Source organism: Leuciscus leuciscus (genome assembly GCF_965113295.1).
Source record: "Leuciscus leuciscus genome assembly, chromosome: 1".
Lineage (NCBI taxonomy): Eukaryota > Metazoa > Chordata > Actinopteri > Cypriniformes > Leuciscidae > Leuciscus > Leuciscus leuciscus.
Genome location: NC_138725.1, coordinates 27,323,578 through 27,349,041, shown reverse-complemented (window position 1 = coordinate 27,349,041; position 25,464 = coordinate 27,323,578). Strand labels below are relative to the sequence as shown.

General features: G+C 36.7%; 3 protein-coding genes and 1 long non-coding RNA gene across 7 annotated transcripts in view; 2 read left to right on the top strand and 2 right to left on the bottom strand.

Annotated features, from left to right (window-relative positions):
- The first annotated feature begins 3 nt into the window (after positions 1-3).
- LOC309501556 (uncharacterized protein) lies at positions 4-5,811 on the top strand. Of its 4 annotated transcripts, none has more exons than XM_082173739.1 (12): positions 4-137; positions 481-629; positions 889-982; positions 1,457-1,583; positions 1,699-1,911; positions 2,135-2,252; positions 2,342-2,433; positions 2,617-2,734; positions 3,679-3,783; positions 3,891-4,076; positions 4,165-4,344; positions 4,596-5,811. In XM_082173739.1, exons 5-12 carry the CDS (start codon positions 1,858-1,860, stop codon positions 4,865-4,867), a joined length of 1,125 nt encoding a protein of 374 aa, XP_082029865.1. In that variant the 5' UTR covers positions 4-137; positions 481-629; positions 889-982; positions 1,457-1,583; positions 1,699-1,857; the 3' UTR covers positions 4,868-5,811. The 4 variants fall into 4 exon arrangements, with proteins under 4 accessions (XP_082029865.1, XP_082029863.1, XP_082029864.1 ...); XM_082173737.1 differs by having other exon boundaries at positions 451-629; XM_082173738.1 differs by having other exon boundaries at positions 451-638.
- Positions 5,812-9,179: 3,368 nt separating this feature from the next.
- Positions 9,180-12,529, bottom strand: LOC309502296 (uncharacterized protein). Its single transcript, XM_082174623.1, has 6 exons — positions 11,970-12,529; positions 11,315-11,717; positions 10,872-10,933; positions 10,474-10,541; positions 10,137-10,180; positions 9,180-9,715 (listed from the first exon to the last, which is right to left on the bottom strand). Exons 1-6 carry the CDS (start codon positions 12,058-12,060, stop codon positions 9,655-9,657), a joined length of 729 nt encoding a protein of 242 aa, XP_082030749.1. The 5' UTR covers positions 12,061-12,529; the 3' UTR covers positions 9,180-9,654.
- Positions 12,530-19,857: 7,328 nt separating this feature from the next.
- Positions 19,858-21,567, top strand: LOC309503637. The gene is made up of 3 exons (XR_014207787.1): positions 19,858-20,150; positions 21,215-21,288; positions 21,357-21,567. It is a non-coding gene; the product is annotated as an uncharacterized lncRNA (long non-coding RNA).
- Positions 21,568-22,933: 1,366 nt separating this feature from the next.
- Positions 22,934-25,464, bottom strand: part of LOC309498688 (uncharacterized protein) — a 40,655-nt gene continuing 38,124 nt past the window's right edge. Inside the window, exon 4 of the mRNA XM_082169548.1 lies at positions 22,934-22,958. Within this exon, the coding sequence (XP_082025674.1) occupies positions 22,949-22,958 (10 nt within the window). The 3' untranslated portion in view covers positions 22,934-22,948. The remainder of the gene's footprint in view (positions 22,959-25,464) is intronic.

Sequence of the window (25,464 nt, the reverse complement as noted above, 5' to 3'; positions counted from 1 at the left end):
CCGCTACCATGCAAGCACAGACACTTTTCCACCAAGATCTGTTCCATTCCTTTGAAGCTATGAAGACAACAGCTCCAGGAATGTCAGTGAAAGCCTTCACAGCAATGTTGGACCAGAGAACAAAGCAGTTTGGAAGAGTGAGTAAAAATTTGAAGCTGAAAGACAATTGCATTCGTTATTATTATAAGTAGCTGTAAGGCTGGACAGAATGGCAAAAAGGGTGTTCGAGGTCAAACAGGGCACAAATTCAAATATACCCACATATGAAGTCAAGGTCCACAAGTGGCTGTAATATTTCAGGTTACTGAAATTAACTGAACTGAAGACCATATTAGACAGCATTGCCAATTGCATCCTTTCTTGGGTTTGAAAAGGTACATTGACAAAACATAAATGGGGTGACCTTGTAGTTCATTGTCATTTAAAGCTGTTCTATAAATTGTTTTTCAGACTGGCAAAGTGAGTGCAGATGCTTTTCAGAGGAGCTTTCTGCAATATGTGTACTGCAACTCTGAAGAGGACCAACTTCTGGAAAAGGAGCCATTTGTCTGTCCAGCCTGTAGTCCTGAAATGGTGGCTGTTTCAGTGGATGGCAACAGAAAACTCTACAGGTTCCAGAAAGCAAACCAGTGAGTTTTGTGTACACATTAAAAACAGCCAATGTAGTTAATGTATGTACTTGCTATTAACATTATCATAATAATATAGTTCTCATTTTGTTATTTAAAATTAAGCTGTTGATACTGTAGCTGTTGAATATAATATCCATGTTAGACTTTGTAACCTTGTTTTTTTTAAAAAGTGTCATATAAATACAATTATTATAATTTATTATTATTATGTAAAACTTCTTACTACAGTGGTTATCCAGAATACATTTTGTTGTAGGAGTGAACAGCCAGGGTTCTTTGATGGAGTGTTTTTATCCCAAGACTCTGAAGTGTCCAGTTTTGTTGAGGAAGTCCGGGGGGCTGTCAAGAGTGTAAGTTTTCAATCAGGCTGAGCAGCGGGTATCTCGGGCTTATTTTATAACTAATTGGAAGTAAAGTTGGAAACACTGTAGCCTTATGTGTTCGGGTGAGGGAATCTTTGATCAGGTGTTGAGATGGCAATGGCAGGTTGCTGAGGTTAGCGATGCAATCGGACTTTCACAAAGAGTGAAGTTGCAGAGCTGGATGAAAAAAAAAATACAACTAGATTCTAATCCAGAGGGCACAGTGTATCTATAGTATTGGTTGCCGCACATACAGTATGTCTGACACAATTTCTGACAAAGTTAGACTATTGCAATAATCCCCCTGCATGCTAAATGGCAAATAATTTCAATTGGTTTGTTATACTCCAGGGAGTTGCAGATGGAAGATGGGTCAGGCAATCAAAGACAAAATCTAATCAGACTGTAATTGTTGGTGTGTTTGAGCATGCAGCCCTGCTATTTAACTTTTTACTTTGGTAGACGGCAGGAAGAGCGATGTGTGGGGAATCCCATTGGACAGCAGCAAGAGAGACATCAAAGCAGGCCAACAAGTTGGATGAAGAAGGTGTAGAAATTGCTGTGTGCAGGCATGGATTCCTCCTCAAAGGTTGGTATTGGTCTTGATAAATTGCAATGAAAAATATTTGTAGATGAAACATCTGAAGCCTATTCTTCAGTGTGCAATGTGCTCTCTACTTATTTATTTTCTTTTTTTTCAAAAGGTCTGAATATGTATAGAGGAGAAATCTTTGCATATCCAATGTTTCTCCAAAAAGAGTTCCAGGGTGCTGCATTTTTGGCCATGGATGTGACCTGCCGTTATGTGCCATACCTTGAGAAGGTGTCAGAGGCCCTGACTCATCTTCAACCTCTTAAGAAAAATGAAACATTGCTTGTCCGTGATGCATGCCAAAGCCCACAATACAAAATGCGAGGTGATGCTTTTAACTACTTTTACATTTCAGAGTGATGTAGCCAACAATTAATGTAAAGTACCATAATGAATGATGTTGTGACCCAAACAACAACCCAGGAGTGTGTTTTGAGTTGTACATGAGCCCCTATGTGCTGTCCTCTACAGCTGGTGACCTTGGGATATGCATCAATATTGATCACCCTGTTGTCCACCCTGTTTAACAAGTCCACTGCTTCCTGTAGATTCTGTGGAATGCAAGGAACCAGGAAGGTGCCGGAACCACTCTTGGTGAAGAAGTGGAGCAGGTCAATAGTTTTCTCTCCAGATGTGCCCTGACCACAAAGTACATGTCCAAGTCAGGTTTGTAAGCTTCTTTGCCCCCTGCTCCCCTGTAAATGTACACATTAACGTTTTACAATTTATTGTGATTTTTCTGTTGTTCTTTACAGTAAGAACTGATATGCTTACTGTCCATGCTATTGGGTGGAATCGACGTAAAGAGAACGGCCTCCACATTGCCTTGTCTTCCAGATTCAAAAAGGTATGTTCATGTATTGAAAAAGGATGGACTTTTAAACCGTTAAATTTGAAATTAAAGTCCACCCAAAATGCATCACTTCAGCTATGTATATGTTGTCAAATATGTCATTATATTAAATCATGCAGGAACATATACTTTTTGGTATTTTATGAGATAAGTGTGTTGTGTATTGCTGTTTTGCAGACAGTAGAAAACACCTTAGATGCAACAGAGAGCCTGAAGAAGATGCAGGACCAATTGCATTGCAGTGATGACATGCTAAAGCAGTGGGTTGTTGATGTCAAGCAGTGGGCCAGTAGCGGTAAGGGCAATGTTGTTTTATACATAAACACTGTTGGAGTAATTTGGTTGTAATGCATGTAGCTGTAGCTTAATGTTAAATTATGATGTGGGGATGGGCACTATTTGCAAGTCACAAGTCTTCAATTAGTATTTTGACTTAAAGAAAGTAAACATTTTAGCAATGAAAACAGAATGATTGGTGCATGTTCATGCAAACCAGACCAAAATGGAACAATATTATTTGAGGTAGGAAATGACAGACCAAGCACAATGTGCCAGTAAAGCCCAATTTATACTTCTGCGTCGAACTCCCGCCGTAGCTACGTTGTAGGCTGTGTGTAGCGCGCGTACCCTGACATGAAATGTAAAAATGTAACAACGCGTCAATTCTATGCGGACGCAAGCGCAGTGGTTGTTCTGCTAGAACCCCTCCCTCAGTTTTCTACAGATCTAGTTTCCAATGAGAAGCTATGAACCTAAGGTTTTCACTTTTTTTCTTAATCCGCAAGAGCACCACGTGTTACTTCTGTCAGTACAGAGGATATCAGGGGGGGGGGGTTCATCTTTGAAAGTTTGGCCTATTGGTGGAGCTACAATAAAGGTCATGGGGTCACCAAATTCAATGTGTGGAATGGATAGGGGACATAATCCCCCATCAATGACTTTCATAAAGAAAGACTGTAGACTATGGACTCTCATAAACACAGTCTCTTGAAAAGTGATGATAATAAAGATATCACACAGATTAGATGCCTATGCCTCTTGGCCTATGTTGCTTCGTCCCTAATTGTTGCTGAAACATGCAGTCAGTGTCCAGTACGGTATGAGAAAAACATACGAGATAGATATTTCTGTCCAAATTAAACATTGTCCTAAAGTGTGTCTGTTGCTGCTGTACTATGTGCAATTAAGAAAACTTAAGGGTGTTTGAAACATTTCTCTTTCTTCTTAACTTGAATTTAGGAAATGCAGCAGCCAGTTCTGTTGATGCTCGTGGTTTGCAGATCTCCATCGACACACTCTTTGTGAGCATTTGTCAGAAGAAGCACTACCTTTATAGACAGAATGGTATGTATTAGTAAATGTAAGGGATGCAGATGGAAGTTCTATTGTTTCTGTTCATTAAATGCCATGGCAGCTCTTTTGTAATACCATTGTTTTTGCTCTTATTACAGATCGCAACAAAAGGCGTCAGAAGATTACTCAGAAGATTGCCCAAGAAAAGAAGCGCTTGCTAGATGAGATCCAGAGATACAACAAACAACCTGATGGTGATCCTGTGGACACACACTCAGTTGTGCAGAAACTCTCCAACAAAGCTGCAGAGAGCATGATCTGGCCTTGGCAGGAACAGAACACAGGTGTTGTATTAATATTTAACTTTGTGTTTTTTTAAAATGTATCATCATCAAATTAGTTTATTAATGTATGATCTTTTCATTCCTTCAGATGGTATAGACATTCTTGCCAAGAAGAAGCTTTTTGACCAACTAATGCTGGTCTCACGACTGACAGAAGAAAAGCAGATCCTTGTGAAGGAGATGATGCAGCACTGTCAGTACCTGAAGGACTCCGTTGCAAAGGTCCAGACACTTATAGCCACCATTTCAGACTGCATAAAAACAGGAAGTAAGTGTAAATCAAACTATATGGCTTTATGCACTTTAAAATTCATAGGTCAAACTATTTTCAAGTGAAAAGCAATCATGCTAGTATTGGCTCAAGAACTAAGGATATATGGCCTTCAAAGATTATTTTATCAAATTTTTATTTTCCAATTTGACTTTGTATTTAACATTTGTTCTAACATAAATAAGCTCTCTCTGATAAAATGTTTAGTGTGACGGTAATTCCATTACTCTTCATGTGTGAACTTATAGGCTATCCCAATGGATTCACAGAGGAGGCGTCCAAGGGCCTCATCAGTCTACTTAAGAGAAGACTGCATAACCTCAGACTCAAGCAGCAGACTGTAGCATGCACATACAGAGGCATTCTCGAACCAACTCCTAGGCTGGTGGAAGAAGATGAAGGGGAAATGGAGGAAATGGACTGGCAACGTGACCTCAGCTCTGATGATGATGATGATGATGATGATGATGATGATGATGAGGAAGATAATGATGCTGAGGTGGGGACTCAAGTCACTTGATTTGGGACTCAAGTCACAGTTGTAATCCCTTTTGCTTTGACTTGTACTTTGATGACTTGAAAAGGTTTCTAAAGTCTTGACAAAAGATCCTGTTTTTCTAAGTGAGTTAGATTGAAAGTGACAAAGTTACTCCTCAGTTGTTTGTTCCTGCAGTTATCTGTATTTTGCTACATATGCTCTCAGATTATACTCATGTAATAAGTAGTGTTGTCAAAAATATCGATATTTCGATAAATATCGATACTGAAATATCTGAACGATACCAATACTAATTTCCCGTAATATCGATACTAGCCAAGCTGTCACTTTCACTTCTCTCCAAAGGCGCGTTGACAAACACCACACACGCACTCGTCTCATTCGCTCTGATTAAATAGCAAAAGTGAAGTAAATGGGGTCGATCACACCTGACACGTTTTTTTGCAGTGAGAGGCGCCTGGTTTCAATTGGTTTCCAGCGAGCGTTCTACGCGCTGTTTATGCGCCTGCTGCGCCTCGCGGGCCTTCCATTTTAGTGCTGAAAGCTAGTTGCTTGAATGCCCGGAGAGTGCGATGATGGAGGATAAACTTGTGGTGCTCTCGCGGGTTACCAGGAGCTTAACGACTTCACGAACCGTAACTACCACAATGTTAACAGAAAGTAAATAAAGTTAATAAAAGGCTGATTTGACGTTTACTTGACTGACAGGACAGCTGTTTCAGTGGTTGCCTAGCAACATAACAAACGCAGCGCACTGCTCGTTCTGTGTGATGAGTGCGTGTTCGAACCTGAAAAAATGCGTTAGGTGTGATCGGGGCCTAATACAGCAAAGCACCTGAAAGACCGACACCCGGATCTATATAAATAATTTCGAGAGGTTGGTAACTCTTCTCATTTGAACATTTCTGAAACATTAACCAAAATGGCCTTTGTTGTTATGAGTGTGTGTCGTCTCGTTTTTTCACCGTAATTCTTAAATTTTATATAATCTGACTGAGGAATCTTAGACAAGTAAATATTTTAACTGTGGTCAAATGTAAATTAACTTGTACTTATTTAACTTTATTCAAAAAATTATTATTTAATTCTGCAATTTGCCTTCATTAGCGATTATCATCAATTTGATTACACAGATACTAATTAAACTAAACTGAGCTAGACAATGACATCTCTGAATTCAATAATGAAATGCCTTTAACTGAAAATTGAATGTTTAATCTTATTATTATGCATTACTGACACTCTATCCTCCAATTTGATACTGTTAAGTGCTTTGACACAATCTGTATTGTTAAAAGCACTATATAAATAAAGGTGACTTGACTTGATGTCGATCCAGTGAGCACTGTTTTCGTGTGTGATGCACGTTTGCGTTTAAATCTGTTCATCAAATAACGTTAATGTATTAACCAACATTTATGCTTTTGAACCAGTGCACTACCTCAGGACATTTTTGTTCATGTAAAATATCCCTCATTTTCATGTTCTAGACTCGTTATATTTAGCTTTAAATAAATAAAAAATACCCCTTAATATTATGGCAGTTTTTTTCTCCGTGGTATCGAAAATGGTATCGAATATCGATATTTTTCAAGGTATCGTATCGAAGTTAGAAATTCTAGTATCGTGACAACACTAGTAATAAGCATGGTTATGTTTGCAACTGATAATGTCTGTAAATATTTGCTGATACCTGTATATATGTGTATGGAAACAGAAATACAAATTTGATTTGTCATCAGACTATTGAGTTGACTTTTGCTCATCACACATCAATCCTTACAAAAAGAGAGAACTGGGAGCTTTCAGATTCAACCTGAACTGCCAACATTTTGGAACAGTAGAGGTCACAGTCACAACAGGTCACATATTAAGATAGTGTACAGTATGTAAGTTTCATACATCTGATAGTTACTGGCAATGTAATGTACTTCAATACTGACTATGTAAAACCATTGTAGTTATTGTCTAAATATATATCAACCATATAGTTAATCACATGTTATACAGATGATCGGTTAGCAGGGTTGGGTCAGATTGCTTTGAATACAAACAACATGGCAATATTAATAATCAGTTATGCAATTTACCTTCTCACCCATGCCATGGGCAATGATGCACAAATATCCTAACTTTTCTGGAAATGGGGTTTGTAGTTTCTCACAGTGATAGGTGTTGGAAGGAGGAAAATGTAAATAGAAAATTTTTTTTGTTTGCCCTTTTTTGTAGAGATCAAAAAAACCTTTAAACAGAAATAAATACAGAGGATGCAACAGGGCTTTTTAAAAATCTTTTTTAAATCCCAATAATAATGTTACAAGTACAAGAGGAGACGACTACCCATCAGAGACCATGGTCTTTTAGTGTGTGTTTTTTTTTTTTTTTTTACCATCATAGCAGCATTAGCATAAATAGATATTCATATAAGCCGTGTGTGTGTGTACTTGTACAACTATCTTTGTGAGGACCAGTTTGAGTTTTAGACCATCTGAGTGAGGACCAAGAGAGTAAAGTGAGGACATTTTGACCGGTCCTCACTTTCTGAGAGCCTGTAAAGGTCAGTTTGAGGGTCAAGAGCTGGTTTTAGGGATCAGGTTATAATGAGGATTTGGGCAGGTTTAGGGTCAGGGTTCAGGTCAGACACTTAGATGTGATGGGTAAGGTTAGGGTAAGGACATAGAGATTGCATTGTCAATGAATGTCCTCACAAAGATAGATACAAACGTGTGTGTGTGTGTGTGTGTGTGTGTGCGTGCGTGCGTGCGTGTGTGTGTGTGTGTGTGTGTGTATAAATCTGTTTACACAGTCAGAAACAAACAAAAAGCTTTATTTTATATATTGAGTCTGCATGCTCCCTGAAACTAGACCTGAGATGGCTTGTGTCAGAAAAATTAGAAAATTAAAACTTTGTTGTATAGCTGAACCAAATACATCGTTGGAAAGGCCGTGACCTGGAGAGTAACATATGTTAGTATGAAGATTCTACATGGCTCCTGCTTTGAAACACTGACCTTTGAAACTTCACCTCGGTGCATGTTTGAAGGCTTATAATTCAGCAACAAAAGGGGTTACAGATCCCCTTATGGTCCCATACCAACTGTTATAGAGAGCTCTTGACCTGAGTATAGTCAACAACTGGGGGCAGTTAACCAAATATGGATAAAATATGGATTAATTAATTTGACCCCATTTAACAATTAGATATTTAAAATCTGATTACATAGATGTGTTTACCATCCCACTAAACCCCCCACTATACTCCCAACTCACTATTTACAACCTCCAATTGTAAGAAAAACACTAATGTTTTAAAAACTACAATTCCCTTATATCCACACCATGCAGCTTGATACAAATCAGCACTACAGTTGTAGTTCTTCTGGTTTGCAAAGTAGGGTTGTAAAATAGGGTTGTAAAAAGATATATCTACTGTATATATTAAATATCTAGTACAGCCGAACTAGTAATTACACTGCATCTAGATGATCTATGTTAACAAAAAGTAGATATGTTGGTTTATTTCAGATATTTTAGCCAAAACAGTATAACGCGCAAACTCCGCCCACAACACAAAGCACTTCCGTAATCTTATGCTACCAAAAACTGAAAAAAAGAAGAAGAAAGTTTTCTCATTTTCCAAGGAGAAATTATTAAAAGTGATAGCCTTAACATGAACATAACGTATTGTTGAGTTATCAATTTGTTTTTCTGTGGAGAAATGTTGAAGATATCATTAAAAAAGCGGGTGTCTGTGAAGACGGAAGTAGCCTACGTAATGCAAGCGAATGCAAGCTACGTGGTTTCAGCGATAGCAACATCAATAGCAACCACCATAGCAACGAAGATACAACTAAAGAACGAAGATTATGAAAACAAAATGCAACTGTAAGGTTATTCTTAACACCAAAGCTGGCTATATACCTTGAGTACTACAAGGATTAAAAAGGAAACGAAACAAAAATGTATGGGAATATACTGCTATTGATACATATTATTAAATATTTATAAATGAAGACAAAAATAACATTACATGTAATTTTCACAAAGTTTTATCCTTTATTGTGTACATATATTGCACTTACCTGTTCCCATAAATGTGAATGTATTATACACACATATAGCCTACACCCAATCACGGAATGAGTTACAATCAGTGGTTACAACAGACTTCTAGTTCCCAGCATGCCTTTCCTCTATGTTAAAATACAGTAATGTTAAAAATAAGTGTTATTTCATATGTTTTGCTCAATATGAATATAGGGGGATATCTATTTGTGTGTAATGTTCTATTATTTTGGTATTTGAAAGTTTTGGGGGTTACTATTGTACATGCAGGTGTGCTTGTGCTTTATTAACTAGCTTGAATACATGGGGCCAGAATGAGGTGAAAATGAAACTTTGTCATAGGACAAAATTAAAGATATTTATACACCCTCAAGTACTCCAGTAACAATGTCAATTCCATGCTTTCAGAGAGGGAGAAACAACAACAAAACCCGCAACAGAACTTTTATTGTGAAATGCTCATAGGAAGTGCCAAACAATGCAAACTAGTTTTTCTGGGTGGAAGGTTGTGAAAAGGCAAACTGCACAATACAACGATTGGCCTTTTGGATGATGAAAAGATATTTATACACCCTCAAGTACTCCAGTAACAATGTCAATTCCATGTTTTCAGAGAGGGAGAAACAACAACAAAACCCACAACAGAACTTTTATTGTTAAAAATAAGTGTTATTTCATATGTTTCACAACATTTGTTTCTTTGCACCATCAATGTGACAACAGTATTTTTAGCAGACCTTCCTTTATGACACAGTCATTCTGATGTTCTCCTGCGGTTCCCAAGATGGGGGCCAGGCCTTTTGGCTGAAAGAAATGGCTAAATAAAACATACAGAAATTATGTATTTAATTTCTGAAATAGGTTAAATATAAGGATAGCCTCTGACATGGTTTATAAACCCTGTTAGGCTTCTACATATTTCCCTGACAGAATGGGGTGGAGAAAGCAGAAGAGAATGTATATTTATATCCAAATTATATTATTGTCACTTTGTAATGACATTTTAAACTGTACATGTATGTTGTAGTTGTGTAGCTTAATCTCTCTGTAGGCAAAAACAGATGCCACATGTGGAGAGGTCTTAGTTCATCCGAATTAAGCAGCCCGTCTGACTTCCCAAAAAGAAATGTAACACTGGTCCAGGTGCTTATTACATAAACTTAAATAACTCCCAATTCATTTAAGGACAACTCATAAGACAGTTAAACAAGAAAGCTGATGTTACCATGACGGACACGGGAACCAATGGACCAAGACTTCTTTACAGCCCTTGGGAAGAGGGTAAAAGACAAACCAAAGTCATACTTTTATTTCATAATTAAATATTTCATTTAATTTTTCGTCCCAGCCTCTAAAAATCAATTGCCATATAATTACCAAAACATCAAAGTTTTGGTTTAATATTTAGAACGCTCTAACAGCAAATGATTTAACATGTTAACTACTTTTTATTTAGACTTTTCTGACAAAAGGCAACAGTTTCAGCACTATTCTCCTGGTGTAGTATAGTATCAATTTATGCACTTACAGTCATACAGAATGTTCTCCGTATAGCTGCTCACCTTTTTTTCACGTGTCTTGGACACATATTGCACTGGGAAAATGTCCAATGTGCTGTGATACTGGCAAGCTATAAAGAAAAATTAACAAATTAAGTACAAACCATTGCAATGTAACCGTATAAACCCACAGAAAGGGTATTGTATGCATTTCTCTTTGAAATATAAGACCAGAAGTAAATGCACATCATAATTTCCCTGGATTATTCCGAAGCCCCAAAAACTCCAATGTAAAATGAGTAAATTAAGCAAGTAAAAAACATTTTCAACTAATATTACGTTAATAGTTTTATATTTGTTATCAGGCCTGTAATGTACTAAACTAGCAATAAGAAGATATTATATTGTGGGCCAAAAAGCTATTAGATTAGGATTAGTTAAGAGTTTAGGACTTAACCTACCATCATCATTGTTTTGGCTTCTTTTACTTTTCCTTTTAGCTGAAATTTTGACAGCTGACTTCCTGTATAGAGAAATAAAAAACATGTGTAAATTGCAATAGAGGTGTGTGGTGTCTGCCTTGCAAACCAGGTGAATACTTGCGAGTACACCGCAATGCAGGACAATCTGTTGACACTTTCTCTGATGACTTCACCATTGGGCATTGCCACACTGCATTATGGCACACCGGATGCCAAACTACTGCCATACAAATAACTCCACGTTATAAGAAAAAGTACTAGAAAAAGAGCAACTTGTGAAATACCATCTGACTTCCGAGTCTAGTGTGGTGTGCTACTTCTTTTTGTACATGGACACATTCTTTACCATTCTGTATATCATATTCTACATAGTCAAGATTGCCCTTAATGCTCTGCCTCTTCTATTCTGTATTGACACTTACCTGTTTGCTGCTACTACTTTCTTCTTCGCCTCAATCTCTTTTTTCCCCATTTCCTCTGCCTGTTCTCTCTGCTTGTCTGTCTCCATCAGTTCCAGCTCTTCGAAGTCTTCCTGTCTCTCCATCTCTCGTCTCTCCACTTGGTCTTCCTGTACATCTATCTGTCCTCTCTCACTCTCTACTCTCTCTTCCTGTACCTCTATCTCTCCTTTCGCCACTCTCTCACTCTCTACTCTGTCTTCCTGTGCCTCTATCTCCATCTCCTGCATGTCCCTCATCTCAGTCTCTCCTATTTCACGTTGCCCCTCATGTCCTCTCTGGTCTTCATCATCTATTTCTCTTTCTGCCTCATCTTCTTCTCCTGTCCTCTCTTGCTGCCCCACCTCCTCTCTTTCAAGATCACATGCTGTGATAAAAAAAATAAAACAAAACAAGACATTTAAGATGCAGTATGTGGTTCAAAATGTGAGTAACCAAAGAAATATAAAAAGTTTAAGACAAAAGATAAGTAGAACAAAATTACCCACCACCAGCAATCTAGATTGTGTGAAAAATTCTCTGTACTGACATTTAAAACCGATCCAACTGGATAGGTACACAATACAGGATCAATCTTAATAGAGAGTCATGAATGTACTGATGTTGTGATGTGACCTACCTTCTAACAAACCTTCAAATAGGCACAATATCTTCTCCAGGACTGCATGCGCTACCAGTGGCAGCTCAAAGGGGAACTGGAGCTGGGCCATCCACTTTTTGTTTTGTGGTCTGTACTTTCCCCACAGCAGGAGGGGAAAGTACCCAAGGGCCTTCAGTTTCTCCACCTTAACATAGAAAAACAATAAGACAGGGTTATAAAGGCAAGAAAGATGTTATTATTATTATACACATACAAGCTGTCTAAAAAAATTAGTATGGGTTTTATTAGGGGTGTAACGATACCCTCATGTTACAATTCAATACATATCACGATACTGAACTCACGATACGATACTATTGCGATACTTCAAGACATGTACAAGGTTAACAAAAAATGTGCTGTTGATTAAAATGCTAAATTTAATATTACATTGTGGGTGTAAATTAATAGGCTTGGACTTGGTGCTGATGCACAGGGCAAAAAATATTTATGATTCTGAAGCTGAAAATACAGAATCATTTTAGATGAATATGCTTGCACTCTGTCACTGACTAGATATATTTAAAAATGTTGGCCACTTTTTACTGGTAACATCAGACATTTGGCATTATCAGGACCACACATATTCCCCCATTGCATCACTATACATTATATTCAACATTATATAGTAGTTTCATGAAGTTCTGACTAACACTAACTATACACAATACATATTGTCACTATCCACGATACATATTGTTGCATTTTTGTATTGCGATATATTGTGACACAATATAATTGTTACACCCCTAGTTTTTATAAGGGTGAATGTCCTTTCTGGAGTAACTGAGGCATATGCAAATGTATCTTTTCCTGTAAGAAATCAAACTTTCACTCTAAAAGATTCTGTACTGCCCCTGCATCAGCAAGTGACTTAACCTACTCTTCTGCATGACCACACAGTAAAAAAAAAAATCCAAATTTTACAGGAAATAACTGATTTGTCCTGTAGTTGCTGATGGAATGATAGTTATATCAGCTCATTCATATGTGCTGTTGCTAGCTAATTGTAACTGCAAGAGATTTACATTTTATAGAGAATGTTTCACAATAATCATCTTGGAACTACCTGTAAAATAACAGTTTTTTGTAAAACACTTATGAATTAGGATATTTTACCTTAATTTTACAGTTTTTGTTTGGCAAACACTTCTGCCAGTCATTGACCATTTCTTTTTTAACGATCTTTAACCAATATTTTCATTAATGGTAAACGTTCGGCACCCTGTGCTGCCATACATTTCACAGTTTTTTTTTGTTTGTTTTTTTACAGTGCAGTGAACCAAAAGAAAAACCTCAGTGTAAAGTGGCCTTGGATACTGGGGCTGAATGAATACAAGTTGTAGGCAGGGCTAAATTCTGTGTATTGTTTTAATATTTATATACGGACTAGCTCATTATTATCTGAAATATTGCAAATGCAGTTGGGTTGATGACATCATGACACATAACTGCATGACATTACCATAGTTGCTGCTTCCTTGCACAATGTAAATACAATTCTATATTTCTGTAATGTTGACAGGAACCTGAAATGCCTGACCAAAAGAGAAAGACAAAATTTGTATTACCAGCAGGGCACTGTTGTCAAAAATCTTTGCCTGATTGCGGGACTTTTTGACTTTTTGTGCCCATTCCTTGGCTCTGGTCCGGAATCCTTTCATACGGGCCGTCTGCATGGACTTCATGTCCAGCAGCTTCCCACACTGAGTAAGGGAGAGAGACAAGAGAGAGCGGCATGACTCACGAGAATAAAAAATAAAAAAAATTCTAAACTGGGGTCCAGTTGATCAAGCATTGCTGATTTTCTAGCCCTCTATTTACAAGGGCCTAACTAATAACTTGGATATCAAGTTTATGCAATTCATTGAACAGACAGACTAAATATGCAGCTGAGTCAATGCACCGGCACATTTTAATAATATTAAAAGGCATAATGCTAAAACCTAGTTAGATATGTATCCATATTTTAATGGAAAATACGAATGTCCATTATCTGGCCACAGACATTATAACTTAAAGGGATAGTTCACCCAAAAATGACAATTTTGTCATTGTTTACTCACCTTCAAGTTGTTCCAAACCTGGATGAGCTTCTTTCTTCTGCTGAACACAAATTGACCCATTGACTTCCATTGTATTTTTTTTTTTTTCTACAATGGAAGTCAATGGGTGCTTCAACTGTTTGATTACCAACATTCTTTAAAATATCTTCATTTGTGTTCAGCAGAAGAAAGAAACTCATCCAGGTTTATTTTTGGGAGAACTATCCCTTTAAGTTGTCATTATGGTATGTGCTAGTGGAGATGTTGCCATTTTCTTAAAATATGGATAATCTAAAAGAACTGAGTGACCACAGTTGAGATTCACCGCAATACAAAGTACTGTCTGTAATAGACAGATTCAATGTCAAATATGTAGCCTTGTAAGAGGATGTTATTTAAAGGAACCAATAGTCAAAATTTCAATAACAGCAGGTACCTTTCCATCAGGTGGGAAATGTAACATTTTGAAAAATACCTACTGTGATGCAAATTTATAGAGTAACAAAACAAAACTCTTTCTGTCTTTTGTATGATGAACTTAATGTCTCCACTGCAAACTCCTGTTCTCAAATACTGAGATATTTAATGCCAATAAAGTTTATTTTAATTTGGACTTAATGACTCTGGCTTTAATGCATGAAAATGGGGGTTAGCAGTTAGACAGTTCAATAGCCTATTGTACATTATTTACCTTGGTGCATCTTCTATTGGCACAATTGATCTTTTCCAGGCAATGGGTGCACTGTCGAAGAGTTGATCCACCTGGCATTTTCACTACAAACAAAACATATATAATTATCGACATGCCACGTTACAAAATATTTAATTCTGTGGGAGGGCCTGATGTGAGCATATCCTATGCCTTTCCAATGTCGCTATAAAGATAAAAAACGACATAAATTTGTCTTTATTGTCCACCATGGATAAATTGTGTTGGACCTAGGGATGGGTGATATAGAACACATCAGACAAACTGCATATTAACTTAAGTATTCCAATTGATGTTAATGATATTGAACTGCAAAGTAAAGTAGGTAAAGTATCATAGTTTCATATCAAAGTGAGTATGGGTAGCACTTTTCACAACACACATTATAGGGTAATATCACAAAGTAACTTATTTTATGGTAATGACAAGTAACTTTTGTAAATTAATGTGTACATTTTTGGCAAAAATGTGGAATTATTAGCATTATAACAGTACTACATCAATGTAGAAATTGATGCAATGCACTATGTAATACTTTGGAAGCATTGGCTTACTACTACCTTCTCTAATTAATGGAACTTCCATATTCTTGAGGACAGATAAGGTTGTGTGACAGTAATGTTACCCAATAACTGTTGTGAAATAGTGGGAATGACACAATGGCAGACATCCCAAGTCTCCCGGAAGTTCCCAGTAGCACCTCACTGCAGTAGCACCTCAATGCAGAACACGAGATCCGGGGGTCGGAGTTGGATCCAGATAAAGGGGTGTAGATTGGTAGGTTTAGGGGTGGGTTTAGGGATTAAGGGGTGGAGATGGGTAGGTTTAGGGGTAGGTTTAGGGATCAGGGGGTGGAGATGGGTAGGTTTAGGTATATGTAAGGTGGGAGGAGTTGGATCTAGATCCGACTCCTCCCCGTGGATTTCATGTTCTGCAGTGAGGACCATCTCCCTCACTGCAGTACACGAGATCCAGGGGGTGGAGATTGGTAGGTTTAGGTATATGTAATGTGGGAGGCGTTGGATCTGGATCCAACCCCGCCTCCTGGATCTTGTGTTAGAGAAACACCTCCCCCCTCCTCCCCCCTCCCTGTTGCCCACAATTTGGGAATAAATCCGGTTTAGAAGTCCATGCGCACTGATTAGTCCACATTATTGACCCCTGGGGGGTCCCGTAGGCTTAGGCTAACCATGCCACTTTAGCTAAAAACGTTAGCAAACACTAATTCAGTCTGTTGATTTGTAGTGCTGTCATCAGCCATGTCAAAACATGATTAAAAACTGTTTTTTTTTATGTATTTCAAACTGCAACAGGCATACAGTAGAAGTTAGCTTAGGCTAATGTCAATGGTAGGATACCATCTGTGCTAACGGAGCAGCCCACGGTTCCACTAACAACTAACACATGGCCCCATGTAACAGAAACACTGAAATAATTAAAATAATACAGTTAACACAGTGATCTCATTACAAAAAAAAAAAGGTTTAGTGCCCTTACTTACCTGTTTGAAGGTGTAACGTAACGGTACGCGCATCAGGTGCAGGCGAACTGGTCGAACTGAGCCTCGCTGGTGACGTCATTGCCGTTGAAGGTGATGCGTGGTATTTAGACGCATCTGCTCTCCACCGAAGTAAATGGGAAGGATTGGCGTGTCATATGCACGCAAAATTGGACTTTGGCGTACGCATTACACGCAGTTTGAAAGTGTAAAGTCGTGTTATTTATACGCAGATCGATGAGAACGGGTTGGTTATGCTCAATAAGAATGAGGATTGAAAAGCAGTCTGAAGGAGGAGTAGGGAGATGGGTGTTTGCTAAGGTTAATTGGGCAAAATTCAAGGAGTTATGTGAGGAAAGATTAACTGGGGAGGTTAGAGATATGGATATTGATAGAGAGTATAGTATTTTCCAGGAAATTGTTAGAGGGGTGGCAGATGAAACTATTCCCAAAGAGCTCTGGGAAAAGGAAAAGGAAAGCAGTTCCATGGTGGACGGAGGAATGCAGAGTAGTAAAAGGTAGGAATAGGACTTTCAGGCAATTGAGACGAACCCATAATTATGAGCATTTATAACAGTATAAAAGGGCTCAAGCATTAGTAAGAACACATTAGAAAGAACACATTAGTAAGAACACGATTACCAGAGCAGGGATGATATCTCCAGGTGGAGATGAAATATGTTATGTCATGTTGTCTTTTATGGGTGAGATAGCATTAGGAAGACTGCTTAGACTATTCAATAGAATTTGGGAGGAAGGACAGCTTCCAAAAAGTTGGAAGGAAGCAGAACGGAAACCTCTAAGGTTACAGGTCAAACTAGGAAACCAGTCTAGTGGTTAAACAAGATATAACTCGTCTTGTGTATATCTAACAGCCGATCTTTGGTCTCGTGAACCTTTCATTTGTTTCCTGGCAAATCGTTTTGACTGAGGGAAAAGAGAAGTATCATAACTTTATATTTAGGCTTACTTAACCATTGTAGACTAGAGCGCTGACTTTGACGGAATTGTGTGCTTTATTTCTTATATAGCTTCTTATACCATTTAATACTTAATAATCAATAAAACTGACATTTACGAAAAAGAGACTTTGGGTTGTTTTAGGTCATGTTTTATTAGGTCATGTATCATATTTTATTACAGTGAATATTATCAGAGTACATGTGCACATACCTGTAATATGTTCAATATTCCTAACATGTAAACGAAGAGGCAGGGTTGTGTTTTATATTTCGTTTTGTTGTAAATGTACTGTACATGCAGTGAAGATAATCAATGTATGTGTTGCCTAAACCACATTTGTGTGGCTATTAATGTTTACGATTTTTTAAATGAAAACTAAAAGAGGCAGAGTGGTGTTTTATAACATGTTTTGTTTTATTGTTACGTACTTGGTATTGAGAAACACCTAATTTCAGCGCTTGTCTTCTTGTTGTGACAAACAGCCACATGCCGAGAAGCAAGAACAAGATCTGCTGTCTGCCCTTCTTTGTTGTTTACCATGTCGCTTTCTTCTATGTGCGAGAATGACTATAAAGTAAGGGTACTTTTGGTAGTGGAAACTCAAGCCGGATCAGGGTTTACCGTCCTGCTTCGTACTGTACTGTAGAGTACCGTACCGCTCGGTGGAAACAAACCATAAGTATAACCTGTCTCGTTGGCAAAGGCTATTTACACTAACCCCACTCACAAATGTCTGATTGGACCACACCATATTTAAAAAGACGCGTGCAAATTTATTTTGCCGAACTCACTCATCTCCCTTTTTCTCATCACATATCAGATCGGAAAGGCATTTATTTTCAATACAAATGAAGAACATAAAGTGGAAATAAAGTGCCTACTTTTCCATTGTTTTTCTATGTAAACACTCGCTAGAAGGAGGAGGTGTATAACTGTTGTGCTCGCTTCTTTTGCAGCATCTCAAGCTTATCACATTCTTATCGGTTCTTGCTTTGCATGACAATTTTTCAGAGTTTCAAATTTGTCAGTGTTCTCCCACTGTATAGTTTGTTTTCCAGGTTTGAAACCTTGTAAATGGTGATCTGAAACCGGGTGTGCGAATGTGTGAAAAAAAGTTTTGAAACTCTGAAAACAGAGTTTTGCAGGCTTGCAAAGTTGTAAAAAAAATAAAATCTCTGCAAACATAATTTTGTTTTTGAGTTTTCCTTCTTCAGAAGTGCAACACTCTTTTTTACGGTGTTGTGCAATCATTTTTTCAGAGTTTCGAATTTGTCACTGTTCTCCCAGTGTATTAGTTTGTTTTCCAGATTTGAAACCTTGTAAATGGTGATCTGAAAACTGGTGTGCGAATAGGTGAAAAAAAGTTTTGAAACTCTGAAAACTAAGGTTCGAAAGGGCGAAACTTATTACATTACATTACATTAGCACTCCTATTGCAGACTATTTTTTCAGAGCTGAGTTTACAACACCCACTTTGCGGAGATACGTCCACACAGTTGTGAGCTTGCGACTCACGTGATTTGTGGCAGCGTTGTCACGCAGCTCTGCTCAGAAACTCTGAAACTGAGCGAAAATGAAGCTTCGCAACCTCGCAACTTAAAAAAAAGTCTGGAGGGAGGGCCTTCTGCTCTTGGCCAATGCTTTGCTGTCTGCTGACGTACAGTCCAATCACAACTCGTATTTACTGGAAAGGTGGGATTGACCGACTGCTCCGCAAATGACAAAAGCGCACAGGATATGCAAACAGGATGCACGGCTTTTTTAAAAGTTTATTTTATAAATTATCTTTAAAATAGAATATTCTGAAAAAGTGACATTTCCATTTTTGCTGATTAAAATTGTATCAAAATAGGTAAAACACATTTCAAAGTTACATACATCATTATGTTTTTGTAAAGATCACATTAGTTAACTGTAGGCCTATAAATTACTTGCATGTTGTTTTTCTCTATCAGATTATAACAGATTATTATTTGATAACACCATTCAAAAGAATATTCAACATGAATGCCCCATTATGTTTTATGATTATTTTAAATAATAATAATATAGGGGGGGGGGGGGGGGGGGGGGGGGGGGTAATGCTTGTTTTGCATATTAAACTTTTTATAAATGCCAACTCTGATGCAGATTCTGTTTTCTCTGCAGTGGGAAAAACATTTTTTTGTTGATACTAGTCAATTTGATTGGTAAAAGCAATATAGTGACTTAAATTGTATAGAATTTGACTTGAAAGATGACAGTTAGGGGGAAATTGCCTTTATAAATGTTTTAAAAAAAAAGCAATGAGAATCAATTTAAGATTATTGGTTCAGAATAAATGACTTTTACAACACAAAAATTTAACAGTTTACTGAAGTTAGTTATTGCACCAATACAGTGTAGTGGGTTTTCTTCTGCGTTGTGTTTGATTTTAAATAAAGAGATCCCACACAATTATGTACTTTTGTTTTTCTTTACTTTCAGCCTCACTGTGTCTGTGTCAAAAGAAATAACAGACACGATCACAATTAATCACAGGTAATTGGGATTTCTGGTCTAGCCGTGCCTCTCGCCACGACATCTAGCGAAAGAGAGAGCACTTAACAATTATAGAAATAAATTCAATAATGATAAAAGAAAAATAAGAAATATAGAAAAATAACAATACACTGTAAAAAATCCAACTTGCAAAATGTTAACTCAGTTTAAAATTTTAAGTTGAGTGGGCAAATTTTTGACTGCAATGTTGACTTTACTTATGAAAAGTATTTAACTGCAAGTGTACTATTATTTTGTCCAATGAACACAAACAATTAAGTTGAGAAAACTTAATATTTTGATTTCATAGTTCGAACGTTTAACTTCCCGTCATCGCGCATGCGCAGTCTGTCTCGCTGTACGTTACTCTCGGGGTTTCCTCCTTCAACCACGCTATCGAAGGGACTGGATTTCATCTGATTGAGGTAAGTTTTCTTTAAGCTTTATACATGAAAATAGGCTATAAATTGCACACATATGTTGATAAAATATAGTATTATGTTAAAAGATATATTTTGTGGTGACGATAAGTTTCTATTGTTAGAGATTATCCACGTAGCACATTGCTACTAACGTGCTAACGTTAAGTTACCCAGACTAACGTTAGAGTGAGGAAACATGCTTGAATGAGAAAAGAAGGACAAGGACGTGCATGGTGTTTAAAATATGTTAAAAATGTTAAGCTCAGTAAGTCGTGAATAAAGACTTAAATGCGGTGCTTGCGTTGATTGAGAGACAGAATGCTGCTTCTCTCGGACTCGGACAGAATCTGAGTGCGAATTCAGCTATCTTTCGTGGCGTATTGCGATTTAATAGTGACATACACATACAATTATGTCAATAACAAAAAAAACAAAATAAAAAAAGTATTCAAGTAAACACGGTCGGCAATGTCTTAAATGAACATAACCAATTTGGTGAAACCTAGATGTTTCAGTATTAGATCCATGAGCTCTTAAAGTGACCGCAGTCCGTTCAATTTAATTTCAAGTTTATTTGTCACGTATACAAATTTCAGTTACAGTTTGTACATGCTTAGGTTGAGGCTCAGTCATTCTACAGTGCAATATAATTAAATACAATACAATTTAGAGGAAAAATTTAATAATATTGGCCTATATATGCAAAACGAATGTGTAATGTTAAAAATATGTATGTTAACTTTGCATATTAAATAATAGAATGGGTAGTATGTGTGCAGTATGTTTTAAAGTGAATAAGATACAAATATTGTGTATCCTTAAACAAATATTAGGCTACAAAAGACAAAATAGCTCACTGCTCTTATAATAACTTTTGTATCTTTAATATCTGTCATATTTAATAAATACAGTGAAAACTATGCATTGATTCTTTTTCACATTTGATTATTCAATTTCTTTATTATTTTTACTACATGTTAAATTAACTTACTGTAACTGATTTTTGTTGTTGTTGTTTTGTTTAATAAAATTATGTATCTTTGTTCTGTTGTATTTGTCCTTTTTAGACTAAAGAACATCAGTACAGTGACAAGATCCTTGGATGTGCTAAAACAGTGGCCTTTATTTTTGAAAAGATCAGGTGAGTTGAACTGAATTTACTTGTGTTGGTCTACACTTAATTCTTACTGTTTCAACAATGTTTTTTAGGGTCTCTGCTCTCTGCTGAGTATTACAGGATCACACAAACTGATCCGAAGAGCACCTTTTTCTCTTGGTTAAATGAATACACATCTAGTCGTACAAAGCAAGTGGTGGAGCGTATGGAGATGAGATGAAGATCCTCCTAGACCAACTTGATCATCAAGTAATTATTTGATCATATCTCTCTGGTTAAAGGCTAAATGGTGCCATCTCTTTTTCAAGGTAATTCCCATGCTTCTCTTTGTATATAACTTGTTTGTATATAACTCAGTTTGACTTCACCTGATAGCACAAATTCAACAAGTTGTTATTTTATCAAATCAAAGACAGTCGAAAATTACTGTTTCACAACACTGTCTGGAGACATTCCCTCTGATATCTAACCTGTTAAAACAATACAGTGCACAATCATAAGGTTAAACATGACCGTGTTTCAAGTGAAGTTACATGAGCAGACCTTTAGGGACACTCTGGTCTAACATAATTCAATACAATAAAATAAAAATGACCCTAATTTTATGCTGATTTATTTTCTACTGCAGGACACAGAGCCAGAAGACATTCACAAGGGGAGAAGATGAGGATCTTAACTATCGTTGAAGATGATGTTGCCACTCAAACCCAAATATAAGGTGCCTCTCTGTAGTACTATAAGAGCAGATTGGGCCAGATAATGTGCAAGACCTTTGCCACAGTTGTTACTCTCCTCTTTGGCTTGATTTATGGCCCCAATGGACTATCCTAAAGTATTAAAATACACCAGTAGTAACTGGTGGTTAAGAAAAAATTTGTTTAGTTTGTTTAGAAAAAAAACCAGTTTATTTATCTTGACCTAAAGTGCTCCGCAAGGCTGATTTATTTTGCATAGTCCTTCAAAAGATTGTCCAAGTAGCTGCAATCCATATGGATAATTGTAAGGTTGAGCATTTATTTATTCCAGTTTGTACTCTAATTTTGTGCATTTTTTTTTTTTTTTTTATTAATCTTGAAGAGTGGAATAGAACTTCATCACCTTAAAATATGTGTACCTAATGCAAATAGAAAATGTGTTGTTTTGCTGAATATTTGTCAATAAATAAGTTCTGTAATGATAGCAATGTCTTTTGTATTGTGTTGTATTTACAGTGTGGTTTACTCCCTGCATTTGGATTCTTAATGTGAAGGCTATACAAGTATCTGGGTGAGATATTTGAAAAAGTTGAATTAACTTAAAAAAGTAAAAAAGTTTAATCAACTTAAAAAAGTAAAAAATTGAATCAACTTAAAAAAGTAAAAAATTGAATCAACTAAAAAAAGTAAAAAATTGAATCAACTTAAAAAAGTAAAGCAACCAGCTGCAAAGCTTTTTTGAGTTTACTCAACTTCAGGACCTCAGTAGTTGTGCTAACTCATTTCTTTGAGTTGGACTGGTAGTTGGATGAACTTCGACCACTGAAGTTGAGTAAACTCAAAAATGCTTTGCAGCTGGTTGCTTTACTTTTTTAAGTTTACTCAACTTTTAATTTTTTACAGTGTAGTAAATGATCCATCTACATACCTGTGTCAAAAGAAATAACAGACACGATCACAATTAATCACAGGTAATTGGCATTTCTGGTCTAGCAGTGCCTGTCAATCAACACACGATATCTCAATGTAAATTCATATACAGAAAATACATTTGAACATTGCATGGATCCTTCAAAATAAACAAATACAACTTTACACAATTACAAATGTATAACTCATATTAAATTCAACTGTAAATGTTTTAACGAAAAATATATCGTTATAAATATATAAAGAGAGAGCGCGCACGCAAATTGCATCAGCATTACCCCTCACGCATGACGCAGCGTACGTAATAGTGCTTCCTTAAAGGCCATGTTGCAGGGTTAATTTTTCAACGAATTTGTGCAATTTGCTTGTTGGTAATAAACATTTAAACTGTTATCCATTGTATTTTATGTTGTTGGGTATCACAAAGCGGAATATAATACGAAAAAGTAGGTACTATCTTACAGCGGTTTGCAACGATTCTCCTTTCCCCCACAATGCATTGCATTACGTCACCTTGGGGAGAGAATTTACCAAAGCCCGCTTTGAGAGCATTGAGAGTGACTAGAGAGACGAGTAGACGAGAGTATTCAGATTAGATAAATACATAGATATAGATAGATAGATAGATAGATAGATAGATAGACTAGACTAGATACATAGATAGACAGACAGATAGATAGATATAGATAGATAGGTTAACGTTAGTATAGAGAGAGATAGGCAGACAGCCAGATAGCATAACGTTAGCATAGATAGCTAGCAGCTAGATAGATAAATAGATAGAAATATATAGTAGGTAGATTGACATCTGGTCGCGGGGTGAGCTCCTCGACCAGCGACCAAAACGCACTCACTTCCCTAAAGCACAAGCTTTCCAACGCAGTTTCCATGGGATGGCACCGCCCACACAAGCCCCTGCCAAACACAGCAACAGACACGCGGCGGCTACGTTTGCAACAACATTTTCACCGGAGGAAGAGATAAACGCTTAGAAACACCCATATAGCTATACAGTGGCGGTTCTAGAGGGGGGGCCGGGGGGGCCAGTGCCCCCGTGTCACCAAGCTTGGCCCCCCCTCTGGCCCCCCTAAATTTGGAATCGTAAAATCACACCAAACAACTGCGCATTTTATCAGTTGCGGTGCCTTCATCTATAGGCTACACTGCAGCACGACGTATATTCACATCAAATGTTAACGCAGAGGAACGGGACACTGCAGTTCACAAAAGCTCATTATTTGCATGTGCTTTAAAGCCTTGCCGGTTAAACATGTCATTCGCTGCTGATGCGCTGTTCAAATATGCGCTTTACTGAGCGCGTACACTCGACGCGCACATGCACTAAAAGCCTGTTACTGGACTAAGTTATCTTTTGAGTCTTATATTGCGCTAATACTGTCAAATACAGACAATGTTTACATAAACAAAGTTGGTTATGTCTAAAGTGAAAGCAAACAGAGAAAATTAATTAAAATCTGCTTGTCATATGCGTATATTAGACGCGTCGCGTGCAGTTCTTAAAGAGACAGTAGCCCTAATAATAAACATGCTGCCGCGGCTTGTCCTTAAAGAGATAGTTCACCCAAAACCAAACAGTTGCTGGTCCCCATTGACTTCCATACATAGGAGGAAAAAAATATACTATGGAAGTCACAGGGGTACATCAACTGTTTGGTTACTCACATTCTTTCAAATAACGTTTATTTTCAACAGAAGAAAGAAACGTATTCAGGTTTAAAACAACTTAAGAGAGTAAATTATGACTTTTTTGGGGGAGAACTATCCCTTTAATGTTAATAAAACAACAAAACACACAGAGGAAATCATTCACTGCTCTTGACTGAGAACTTTAAGTCTGTTGTGTTTTATTTTCATATTTGTTCATTTAATTACTTTCTTCAATTCTACTGTTAAATACACCTATAGCTGAAAAAATAAAGCACTGTTTATTTCATTTGTATATTAAGTTGTGTATGTGTAATATGTATCTCTGTTCTTAATTTTTTTAACAAAGAAAATAGTGACAAAGATTTTTATTTTCGCCACTTTGGCCTAAATGTCTGCCATTCTTTTTTATTTTATATTTTGTTACCTACACTGAAAAAAACTACTTGTAAGATTTACTTAATAAAATCCTCGTAACAATTTGCACAAGTATATTTTAAGTAAATTTTACTGCTATAATATCAAGTACAACTTAAGTGTCATTATCAAGTAAAATCTACTTAGTATTGAACGTAACGCTCATGAAGAAATTAAGTAAAAATTACCTATTTACATTTCATTTAGAAGCTATATTTATTTAAAGTAATTAAGTAAAGTTTATTTATTGTTTTATAATTAGGAAGCTTGCTTTTATGAAATTATGAAGTAAATCTTACCATTTAATGAAGTAAATAAGTAGATTTTATTTAAGTTTTTTTGTTTTCATTTACTTAGTTTTATGAAATTATAATACTCCCTATAATTATGTAAACATTGCTAATTTCTTTTTTATAAATAATCCTGAACATAAATAAATGAACATTTTCTCTATATTTTTCACAAATCACACAATTAAAATACAATTAAACAG